The sequence below is a fragment of the Mauremys mutica genome, chromosome 6 (assembly GCF_020497125.1).
Source record: "Mauremys mutica isolate MM-2020 ecotype Southern chromosome 6, ASM2049712v1, whole genome shotgun sequence".
Taxonomy (NCBI): domain Eukaryota; kingdom Metazoa; phylum Chordata; order Testudines; family Geoemydidae; genus Mauremys; species Mauremys mutica.
The window spans coordinates 121,033,389-121,045,915 of NC_059077.1; the positions used below are offsets into that span (position 1 = coordinate 121,033,389).

General features: G+C 45.1%; 1 protein-coding gene across 3 annotated transcripts in view; it reads right to left on the bottom strand.

Moving 5' to 3' along the window:
- The window catches only part of GNE (glucosamine (UDP-N-acetyl)-2-epimerase/N-acetylmannosamine kinase), a 59,965-nt gene extending 47,719 nt beyond the window's left edge, over positions 1–12,246 (bottom strand). For 2 of the 3 annotated variants that reach the window (XM_045022260.1, XM_045022259.1), the window contains exon 1: positions 12,154–12,246. In XM_045022260.1, the coding sequence (XP_044878195.1) occupies positions 12,154–12,228 (75 nt within the window). In that variant the 5' untranslated portion in view covers positions 12,229–12,246. Of the gene's footprint in view, positions 1–513; positions 660–12,153 lie in introns of those variants that run through there. The other variant, XM_045022261.1, reaches the window with a different exon arrangement.
- Between the last annotated feature and the right edge of the window lie 281 nt (positions 12,247–12,527).

Below are 12,527 nucleotides of genomic sequence, written 5' to 3' on the forward strand. Positions count from 1 at the left end.
TGGTAGACATTAGATCATTTACTTGGCAATAAAGTCAGTTCCTTTTATTAAAAGGGTAATGGAAAAAGCTAGAACACACCAGGCTACCAAATCTAGGATTTATTTTTAAACCTATTCCTGTAAGTTTAAGCAAAACACAACAGGCCAGTTCAATTAGCTGAGTTTTCTCAATATGTTTCTCAGAAACATTTCTCAAACTGGAATTTTATAGAGCAATTGCACCTAGTTTCCTCTGAAAACCCCCACGTGTGACATGTAGGGGCTCTGGCTATGCGGGCTGCAAGATACTATCAGTCAGTCAGGAACTAGTTTCCTTCAGGCGTTTCAGTGCTTTAAACTCAAGACTTCAAACTAGCTATGGGGTAAGAGACCTGATCCGGTTAATTACGGTAAGCCCCGAAACAGGAGCTCTACTTCCCCTCAGTGTCAGGAAGGGGTTACCACTCCTACCCATGTAATTATGTCTCCAGCATGACAAATCTATTTTGTCTTTTATACAATTAGAAACCTTACCTTTCGCTCTCCTCTACGCAAACTGCAGTGAAAGTAAAAAGGATTAAAAATGAATATATATGAAAAAAGAAGCTATGCTATCTTCCATAGGCTAACTCCACCAACTTTTCGCTTCCTCTACACAAACTGCAGTGAAGGTAAAAGAGGATTAAATATTAATGTATAAAGAGTAGCTCTCCTATCTACCACTGGCTAATTCCAACCCCTGCTGGGTGGTTGTTTTTTCTTTTTTTTTTTTTAAAGAAACTATAAATCATGGTTAACTCCTGAATCACTGCACAGACTGGTTTCTAACTCCTCAGCTAAAACAGCATAATACCTAACAAAACAAAGAGCTAACCTCTAGTACTCTGTGGGCCAAGTTATGTCAAGGGTACAATACACCTCATTACGTTACAATGGATTATCTTGAATGTCTCATCTAATGGGCATCCTGCACCATATTTAATCTCCTGGATTGTTTTTTTTTTAACCTTTTACATTCCCTCTACAATCGAGGTTTGTGCGAAGGTTAATATTGATATTACTGCTGGAGCTATATTCTGAACAACCAGATAATGGCCCTAGCCAGACTGCATAAGCCAAGAGTAAGTCAGATGAGCCCAAGTGGAGGGGATGGGAAAGTTTGCCCCAAGTTTTGAGCAAGCAAAGCAATACTAAAAGGGACCACTTACAGTCACAGACATTTCCACTATTTCTAAAGCAGCAATAGCCTATTATCTTCTCAGCTGGACATTAATTCTACCTTCTACAGCTGATTAGTTGAGTTTAGTAACCATACTACTCAGAGGACTCATCACTAACAGCAAGGCTTCTCCCCTAGCCCTGTCACCTGCTCCAGAGTCCCCTTCCCCCCTACTATTTCATAAGCTCACTCTTGGGATAGGAGGGATAGCTCAGTGGTTTGAGCATTGCCCTACCAAACCCACAGTTGTGAGGTCAGTCCTTGAGGGGGCCATTTAGGGATCTGGGGCAAAAATCTGTCTGGGAATTGATCCTGCTTTGAGCAGAGGGCTGGACTAGATGACCTCCTGAGGTCCCTTCCAACCCTGATATTCTATGAACCCTCCCTTTAGCCTCTCTACTCCCTCTGGTTCTCTCCTCTCAGAATACAAATATGGTCGGGTCTTTCCAAAGGCCCCATGCACCTGCAGCAGAGTGAATAAGTTCTGCAGCTGACTGCAATGTTTGTGGCAACTTCATTATTAAATATTCCCCTTTTTAAATCAGGAAGGAAATATAAACATGAATAGACACAGCAAAGTAGTCCCTTTTATAAACCATGATACTAAATTCAGTTTAGTTTATGCCATCCCCACATTTTCAATGTGCTGCCAATATTTCTACTGACAATACTTAAATCCATTATAGAAGTTGTCAAGGGATAATGAATAAGAAATAGCTGGGGCTTTTAGCAACTATAGAGTTGAAGGATGCTGTCTGGGATTGTGATAAGCACATCAACTAGATCTTTGTGAAAAAATGATCAGCAATGACATAGTGCTAATACTAAACTGTCATTAGGTTTCCAATGAAATGCTGCTCCACTGAGAGGAATCAAGCAGTTTGTAACTCTCAGCTATCATTTCAGGCTATCTGCATACTTAGAAAGGCAACGCTCTATTGGCTTAACCTTGAAAACATGACCCAAGTATATCTTTGTAAATATGAGGAAATATTTTATTTCATTTAAATAAAAGTTAAGATTCAGGACCACAACGCTATCACAAGGTGCAGATTCCACAGCAAATCCTGCAATTTGGGAATTTACAGGGACCGGGAGAGTTCTCATCCTCAAAAAGGCTCTCTCATTGACTCCAACTACTACCTTATCTCCCTTCAAATCCAAACTCATGGAAACCCCCCCCCACACACACTCCCCCCCCAATCTACAAATTTTGCCTTAAATCTCTCTCCTTCAACTCCATCCTGGATCCCTTCCAGTCTGCCTTCCATCTTTTCCAAATCTGAAATCACTACCATCAATACCGCCAATAACCTCTTTTGGACCAAGTCTCAGGGCCACTACTCCAACTTCATATACCTTGCCTCTCTGCTTCTTGTTTTCATGGTGAGCAATCAGAAGCACTCATCAGGGCTCCTGCTTCAGCAGCAAGAAGACTGCCTTAGGGAATTTTCTAGTTATTTGTGTTAGGGTAGAACCTCGGAACTGCAATCAAGGATATGGTCCCCTCAGGCACAGTACAGAGAAGTAACAAAGATAATCCCTACTCTTGAGAGCTTGATGCAACCTAACTAGCATTGTTCTGAAAGCCAGCAGGGTACCTGTTTTAACTATACTGCAACAGCAGAGCTGTGATGGGACCTCCCACACTACTAAGGGTATGTCTACACTACAAAATTAGGTTGATTTTATAGAAGTCGATTTTTAGAAATCGATTTTATACAGTCAATTGTGTATGTCCCCACTAAGCAATTAAGTCGGTGGAGCGCGTCCTCACTACCTTGGCTAGCATCAACTCATGAAGCAGTGCACTCTGGGAAGCTATCCCACAGTTCCCATAGTCTCCGCTGTCCATTGGAATTCTGGGTTAAGCTCCCAATGCCTGATGGGGCAAAAACATTGCCGTGGGTGGTTTTGGGTACATGTCATCAGTCTCCCCTCCGTGAAAGCAACTGCAATCATTTCACACCTTTTTTCCTGGATTACCCGTGCAGATGCCATAGCATGGAGCCAGCTCAGCTCACTGCTGCTGTTGCGAGCATTGTAAACACCTCGCACATTAATACTGCAGTATGTGCAGAACCTGGCTAAGAGACAGCAGCACGAGGAAAATTGTGGGGAGGATATGGACACAGATGTTCCTGAAAGCACGGGATGTGGCAATTGGGATATCATGGCAGCATTAGGGCTGACTGATACAGCAGAATGCCGATTCTGGGCCCGGCGAACAAGCACAGACTGGTGGGATCGCATAGTGTTGCGGGTATGGGATGATTCCCAGTGGCTGTGAAACTTTCACATGTGTAAGACCACTTTCCTGGAACTCTGTGAATTGCTTTCTCCAGCCCTGAAGCACAGGAATACCAAGATGAGAGCTACTCTGACAGTTGAGAAGCAAATGGCGATAGCCCTGTGGAAGCTTGCAATGCCTGACTGCTACCAGTCAGTCGAGAATCAATTTGGAGTGGGCATATCTATTGTGGGGACTGCTGCGATTCAAGTAGCCAATGCAATCACTGACGTTCTGCTATCAAGGGTAGTGACTCTGGGAAATGTGCAGGTCATAGCGGATGGCTTTGCTGCAATGGGATTCCCTAACTGTGGTGGGCCGATAGACGGAACGCGTATCTCTATCTTGGCACCAGACCACCTTGCCAACCAGTACATAAATTGGAAGGGGTACTTCTAAATGGTGCTGCAACCACTGGTGGATCACAAGGGACGTTTCACTGACATCAACGTGGGATGGCTGGGAAAGGTGCATGATGCTCGCATCGTTAGGAACTCCGGGCTGTTTGAGCAGCTGCAAAAAGGGACTTAGTTCCCAGACCAGGAAATTACTGTTGGGGATGTTGAAACGCCAATAGTTATCCTTGGAGACTCAGCCTACCCCTTGCTCCCATGGCTCATGAAGCCATACACAGGCAGCCTAGACAGAAGGAGCAGTTCAACTAGAGGCTGAACAAGTGCAGAAAGGTGGTAGAATGTGCCTTTGGACATTTAAAAGCGCACTGGCACGGTTTGCTGACTAGGTTAGACCTCAGTGCAACCAATATTCCCATTGTTATTACTGCTTGCTGTGTGCTCCATAATATCTGTGAGAGTAAGGGGGAGACATTTATGGCGGGGTGGGAGGTTGAGGCAAATCGTCTGGCTGCCAATTTTGATCAGCCAGACACCAGGATGATTAGAAGAGCATACATAGGCACACTGCGCATCAGACAGGCTTTGAAAACCAGTTTCATGACTGGGCAGGCTACAGTGTGACAATTGTGTGCGTTTCTCCTTGATGCAAACCCACCCCCTTTGTTGATTTTAATTCCTGTAAGCCAACCACCCTCCCCACTTCGATCACAGCTAGCAAAAGAAATAGTCACTATTGTTTTGAAAACATGCATTCTTTCTTTATTAATTTTAAAAAAGGGAGATTACTAATAAGGTAGCCCGGGTGGGGTGGGGTGGGGAAGGATAAGGCCACACTGCTTATTGTAGCCACACTACAAATCAAAACGGTTTTAATGACAGCCTTCCGTTGCTTGGGCCATCCTCTGGAGTGGAGTGGCTGGGTGCCCGGAGCCTCCCCCCCACGTTCTTGGGCATCTGGGTGAGGAGGCTATGGAACTTGGGGAGGAGGGCAGGCGGTTGTACAGTGGATGCAGCAGCAGTCTGTTCTCTTGTTAGCTTTCCTGCAACTCCACCAGACGCCTGAGCATGTCCGTTTGCTCCCGCATTAGCCTCAGCATTGCTTCCTGCCTCTTCTCATTGCGCTCACTTAATGCTTTCCTGGACTCTGCCACTGAATGCCTCCATGCATTCAGCTGTGCCCTATCAGTGCAGGAGGATTGCATGAGCTCAGAAAACATATCATCGCAAGTGCATTTTTTTCGCCTTCTAATATGCGATAACCTCAGGGATGGAGATGATATGGGAAGCATAGAAACATTTGCACCTGCGGGGGGATAAAAAGGGAGAGTAAAATTTAAGAGGATACATTTCTGAGAACAAAAGGGAAACTCTTTCACAGTGAATCAAGCAATTCACAGTAGACTGCACATGTGCTTTAGGTACAAGGTCGCATTTTGCCTTTTATATTGAGTGCCTGCTGGTATGGTGACACATCACACACGGCTGGGCAACAGAATTCGGTTTCCAGGCAGCCATGGTAAGCCAAAGGGTATGCGGGTTTGGCTTCTAATGCCTTCATAACACGTGGGAATGTTTTCAAACTGCAGCACCCTCCTTTCCCATAGCAAGCAATGCTGGTTGGGTTTGCTATTTAAAAGAAGGGGCTGCGGTTTTCGGGTGGATGTGCAGCACACACCTCCCCCTACCCCTCCACGTGGCTATTTGGGATGATCCCTTCACCCCTCTCCCTGCAGCATTGCTATTCTCAGGGATGATCCCTTTTAGCCAAGCGCAAACAGCCCAACATGAACGGGGTCCTTTCACTGTTTCCTTACCAAAATTCCCCTATTTCAACCAGGTGACTATGAATGATATCACTCTGCTGAGGCTGACACAGAAAGATATGACCTAATGTTCCTTGAATGCAACCAAAACCCAGGCCCGTTCGCTGCCATGCTTTGTGCTGCAATGATACCAGACTACTTGCTACTGGCTTGGCGTGGTAAAGTGTCCTACCGTGGAGGACGAAATAAGGCAGCCCTCCCCAGAACCTTTCTGCAAAGGCTTTCAGAGTACCTCCAGGAGAGCTTCATGGAGATGTCCCTGGAGGATTCCCGCTCCATCCCCAGACACGTTAACAGTCTTTTCCAGTAGCTGTACTGGCCGCGAATGTATCCGAAGTCTTCAGGGCAAATCAAACGTTAAACACAATTGCTTTTAAACCCTGTACTGTAGTTACAAATGTGCACTCACCAGAGGTGCCTCCTCCGTCTTCAGGGATCCCACCTTGAGAGGGTATTGGCTCCAGGGTGATGAAAAGATCCTGGCTGCTGGGGAGAATGGATTCACCGCTTGCCTGCTGCACATTCTCCTGCTCCTCTTTCACAAAATCCTCCTCCGTGTTGCATGAGACCCCCCCCTTGCAGGTGTCCACCGTCAGTGGGTAGTGAGGTAATGATAGGGTCCCCCTCTAGAATGCCATGCAGCTGATCATAGAAGCAGCACATATGGGGCTCTGACCCAGAGCAACCGTTTGCCTCCTTTGTCTTTTGGTAGGCTTGCCTGAGCATCTTGACTTTCACGCGGCACTGCTGTGTGTTCCTGCTGTAGCCTCTGTCCATCATGCCCTGTGCAATTTTGGCATATATATTAGCATTTCTTCTTTTTTATCAGAGTTCTGTCTGCACTGATTCTTCTCCCCATATAGCAATCAGATCCAGTGTCTCCCTTTCGCTCCATGCTGGAGCTCGTTTGTGATTCTGGGGGGGACTGCCTGGTCACCTGTGCTGCTGAGCTCGCCATGCTGACCAAGCAGGAAATGAAATTCAAAAGTTCCCGGGGCTTTTCCTGTGTACTCAGCTAGTGCATCGGAGTTGGAAGTGCTGTCCAGAGCGGTCACTTTGGAGCACTCTGGGATAGCTCCTGGAGGCCAATAACGTTGATTTGTGTCCATACTACCCCAAATTCGACCCAGCAAGATCGATTTTAGTGCTACTCCCCTCATTGGGGAGGACTACAGAAGTCAATTTTAGGTCAATGGAACGGAGTTACTTTAAAATCAATCTAATGCGGCTAAATTCGACCTAACCCTGTAGTGTAGACCAGGGCTAAGAAGGCTGTGGACTGCAGACAAAAAATAGCCATTGGCCCCAATGTGTACCAAGGACATGAGTGAGATGATTTAGTAATGGTTGGAAAATATCCTTAGGTTCTTAGCCCAACTTTTACAAATGCATTAAGGATAAACTAAGCCTAAAAGCTCTATATAAACTTTATCTTGACAAGGAAAAATGGTCTTGCTTAAACTGGGTTTAAACATACATGCTTGCTAAATCCAATTTAAACCCAGCCTTTTACCTAGTGTAGATGTACAGTAATACCTTTAGTTCAATTTTAGCTGGATGCGTTCCAGTGTAGACAGGGATAACTTGACTAGAAAAAATGGTCAACTTTAAGTAAAAGGCTTGGTTTCAAATTCTTTCCTCTTGGAGAAGAACAAAATGTTGCGCTACATCACACAACGAAGCACCATCCTGAGGTTTTTTTTTTTTTTTTTTTAAACATTTTAAATCCAAGACCTCACACAAATAGGGCTTTCCTAACACTGAAACAATACTCAAGGAAGCTCACTAATGCACATAATTTATATTTGGCAGAAGAAGAAAAAAAGCAGTTTCTCCCAACCCCTCCGCAAACATTTAATAGCAAAGCTGTAATGAGTTGCTATGATGCAAAGACCTTTTCTAAAGAAAAGGTAAAGAACAAGTATCATTAATAACTAAAACGCAATTAGTTGCCAAAATAAGGGAACAAAGAATGTTTGGTGATTCATTATACAATCATTTTCATTGTGTTTTTAGGGCCTGATCCTGCAAACAGTACTGATGCTTTCTATTCCTAGCACCGCTTAGTGCAGTACAACGGTGGGATTACTTACGGAAGTAAACAGTACTTCTGGTAGCTAAATGTTTGCAGGTACAGGCTCTTATTTACTAATTCACAAAATTCAGCAACTTTCCAGGGATTTCCCCCTATCATTAATGAAGTTTTCCTGTGTACAGTGAACAAAAATGCCTTAGTATAATGACATATGTAATGCTAAAGCAATTACAGCTCCATCCTTCAGAAAAGTCAGTGGGACAAAATATGTGATTAAAAGCCACAGATGTGGCCTGTATGACTCTGAAAAAAAACCCAAACAGAACTCGAGTGCTTTGTTTTGTCAGGGCAATAAACACTAATAAATAAAAAAAATTCCTAACCAAGTTCAGAACTGTATTAAATGGCACCACAGTCATATTCTTTCAATTTGGATTGAGACACCACTGTTACACCCAATCATCATTTAAAAAAAATTAAATATTAATTAATGACTATTTTAGAAATTTAATAGCTTGGATTCCAATCCTTCAGTGAGATTGTCATTTTCTCCAGCTGCAAAGTTCTGTATCTTTGCTATCAATACTATGTCTCAGCGAAAGTCAAAAATTAGTCTTGGATTTAATTTCCTTTAACAGTTATGCCTTTTTAAAAAGGTATAATGTTTGAGAACAACTTCTTTCCTTGAGGATATGAAGGGAGGACCCTGCAACAATTCTAGCAACATTGTTCTGTTGCCAAGGTCATACAGCACATAGTCCTATATTGCTAAATGAAATCTATAAGGACTAATTCTTTCTCCTCCTATATGCTTAGTAGATGTATAATAAATTAACTTGATTCATATATCACTATTATAACAGAACTACTGCCTTCTGGGTTTGTTTTTTTTTAAAACAGCTCATAAACTTTTTTCTAAGGAGGCCAACATCCCTTCATCTATGAAAAACAGATGTCAGAGTTAAAAATAAGAACATGCTCAAAATCTGCAAGTAATTTTGATGACACCGCTTTAGTCATTACAAGATTGTCTCTGATATTGTCTAACGCAGTGGTTCTCAAACAAGGGTCTGAGGGCCCCCTAGGGGGCCTCAAGCAGGTTTCAGGGGGGTCTCCAACCAGGGCCAGCATTAGATTCTCTGGGGCCCAGAGCAGAAAGCCAAAGCCCCAACACATGGGGCTGAAGCCCAGGTCCCTGAGCCCTCCCACCTGGGGTTGAAGCCAAAACTTGAGCAGTGTAGCTCGTGGGGGGCCCTGTGGCATGGGGCCCCAGGCAACTGCCCTGCTTGCTACCCCCTAATGCCGGCCCTGGCTTTTATATGCAGAAAATCAGTTATTGTGGCACAGGTGGGCCATGAAGTTTTTACAGCATGTTGTGGGGCCTCAGAAAGAAAAAGGTTGAGAGCTTCTGGTCTAACTAATAAATTACAAATACACAGAGCCTGTCTCACAGTGATTTATTAAAGTGAATATGTATTCCCCTATTTACAGTTGTAGAAACTTAGGCACAAAGAAGTGAACTGACTTTTCCAAGGATACAGAGAGAAGGAGTGGCAAAGTCATGAACAAATCCCAGGTCTCCTTATTCCAAGTTATGTGCTCTAAACATCAGACACCCCAACTCCCTTGAGACAGGATTTTTATCTGCTTATTTATGCAAAATAGGTTTAAAAAGTAGTATTGGTTCAATTAAGTATTCTATCTTTCCATTCAGTTAAGTATCCTGTCTTTCCAGGCCCTTTTGGAAAAAACTCGTATTTTAATATCCTAAGGCCATTCAACTAAGATCCAGATAAAATCACCCACCCTAGATGAGGAAAGAATTTACCCTGAGGATGCCAGAAGTCAAAGAATCTCTCAAGACACACAATAATTACCAATCTGTAGAAAATTAAGTAGACAGATTACACATCTGCATAGCAACACATTTTAAACTTAATGATCAGTTTCTGCCTGCTACAGCAATGGCCTCTTACAAATAGTTTGTAAAGTATCAGCGGAGATCAAAGGTAGATTGTTATGACACCTGCTCTGAGTTGGCTAGAAACAAAAGAAATTCATACTGTAGAAGAGCATTTCAGTTACATTTAGTGTTAATAGGTTTCAATCAACCCACAGAAGCATTATTTTTAGTTTTGAGTTTAACCTCTATAACATGTTTGGATTCAACAATGAAACTACAACAATTAGGACTGATCTGAACAGTTGTTTGTACTGATATAACTGTTTCGGTTAGCGTTATGATTATTTTTAACCCATATTCTTGTATCAGTACAAACCCTCATGTGGGCAGTTATTGGTACAATGATACTAGGTGAGCTGCACCACTTCAGCTGTGTCAGTACAGTTAAAGCTTGTCTATACACAAGCCCTTAGTGGTGGCCTTGTACTCAGATTCTGCATTCTAAAGAAACAGAATCTTTCAACTGAATGACACAGTGCAAGGAGCAATTTAAGAGCACAGACAGAATTTATTTTTTCTTATAGGCTCAAAAGAAACGAGAGTTGAGATTTGTGTGTGTTTGAAGTTCTCTCAGGAGATTTCCACTGTGATGCAGCTAGCCAAGGTCAATACAATAACCCCACCTGGCTTTGACCTCACCTAGCTCCACCATGGTAAAAACTCCAGAGCCTTGTCTCTATTAGGATTTTACAGAGAGATAACTAATGTGCTTTAGCTCTCTTTCTGTAAAAAAAGACACTTTTTTGTCAGTGAAGATATAGGAGAAACCATTTTAGCTGTTTCCTCGCTCTGTGCTCTGAAGCAGCTCTCTGTCCTACTAATGGTCCAGGGACATCTACATCGAACCGGCCACTGACAGTACCAGGAGGCGTGAGCCAGAGTGACATCGTTCTTCGACTACGAGAAAGGGACCAAGAGACTTTCTCTGTTGGATCACATGAACTGGAATCATAAACTTCCTGAACATTAAATCTCACCAAATGAAGGTCAATCCATCCTCATCATCATAGCCACTCATTATATTCCACACCCAAACGTAGCCATTATAAACTTCATACCCTCATATCTCAATGTCTGTATTTTGACCCATCAATCTTTTACCTCCAATCAGGGATATTGCAGATTATGTATTCCTTATGCCACCCAATCTTAAACTGAACTTCGCACCCCTCAATAATCTGTATATTATTCCCTGATAACCAGAAACTTCTATGCTTAAACTCTGTACCGTTCACTTTTTTTTAAACATCTTAATAAATTTTTTAAATCTGTTAAAATGGAGCCACCTCTGCCACGGAATGCAGACCCATCTTGGCAGGGAATGTGTACGTAAAAACCTGTAAAACTTGTTTATACTTTACGTTACATATCTGTACTTTATGCATTAAGTGCCTATTCTGCAGTACTGAAATCAATGGGAAAACTGCCGTCGAATTAAATAGGTCTTAAATGCTCAATTCTAAAAATGCTCAATTCCACATAAGTCAAGCAGAGGGGTGGACACTCAGTGCCTTCAATGTATAACATCTTTCATAATGAATTATTAACAGTGGAATGTAAGGTGTTGGTTTTGTGCTATGTAGTCTTCACCGGTTTGGGATCTTCATATCTGAATGACCACGTCTCTCTCCAAGCTGCGATCAGCGGAGCCCTCTTTTTTAAATATCAGGGAGAGCTAGTCAGACAGCACTCATCATGGGAAATCAGCTCATCCCACCTTGACCGCAGCCAGTCTGGGCGTGTCAGCCTTCATAAGGAAGTGAAAGATCCCCCCTTGTTAATATTTAACAAACAAGTAAATGACAGCCCTTCTGCGTTCTCCTGCCTTGGCTTCGCTACCTCCTGGGAGAGACGCAGGTGGCTCTTTAACCCAGGGAGAAAACACGAGGGAAACGGGGCAAGCTTTGTGCCCTATGGAATCACAGGAGGGGCACGCAAATAAGAACAGACAACCTGAAATTGGGCCCAGGAGAAACACCAGCCCCTGCCTCCAAATCCTGAGTGTGTCCCCTTATCTCCCCCCTCCCCACTGAGAGCAAGGGCTGAGTCCCCTCCCCCATCCTATATGTGTGTGGGGGGGGCCCTTATCTCCCCCCTCCCCACTGAGAGCAAGGGCTGAGTCCCCTCCCCCATCCTATATGTGTGTGTGGGGGGGCCCTTATCTCCCCCCTCCCCACTGAGAGCAGGGGCTGAGTCCCCTCCCCCATCTTATATGTATGTGTGGGGGGGTCCCCTTATCTCCCCCATCCCCACTGAGAGCAGGGGCTGAGTCCCCTCCCCCTGTCCTGTGTCTGTGTGGGGGGGGGAGGGTCATTCCCTTTACCCCGCAGACAGCAGGGGCAGGGGCAGGGGCCCCTCCCCCCGCCCGGGGCTGTGACGCGCCGTGGCCGGGGAGGGGCCCTGCCCCCGGCTGCGATGGCGCCAGAGCCCCGCCGCGCGGGCGGGAACGAGCCCGAACGCTCCCCGCCCGCTCGCGCCCGCGCCTCACCTCCGCTCCGTCCCGGCCGCGATGGATGCGCTCGGCACGTTCAGGCACCGGCTCGGGCCGCGAGCGCCGAGTCATCAACCCGCCGGGGCTGGCGAATGGCTCGTCAGAGAGCCCCTCCCCTCCCAGCCCCCCGCATGGGGGAGCTTAGCCCCGCCCACAAGCCCGTGGCGCGCGGCCTTTCCCCTCACAGCTGGGGGGGGTGTGTGCCCTGCGTAGCTCCTCCCCTCACCCTAGGCTGACACACGCTGGGAGGGGTAGGGACACTTCCCACAGTGCCCCCACCTGCAGCCACTTCCCTCTCACAGGGGGGAGCACAGCCCCCCCCAGCCAGCTCCTTCCTCCCCCACCCCACTCATGTCTGTGGCTAGGGAGGG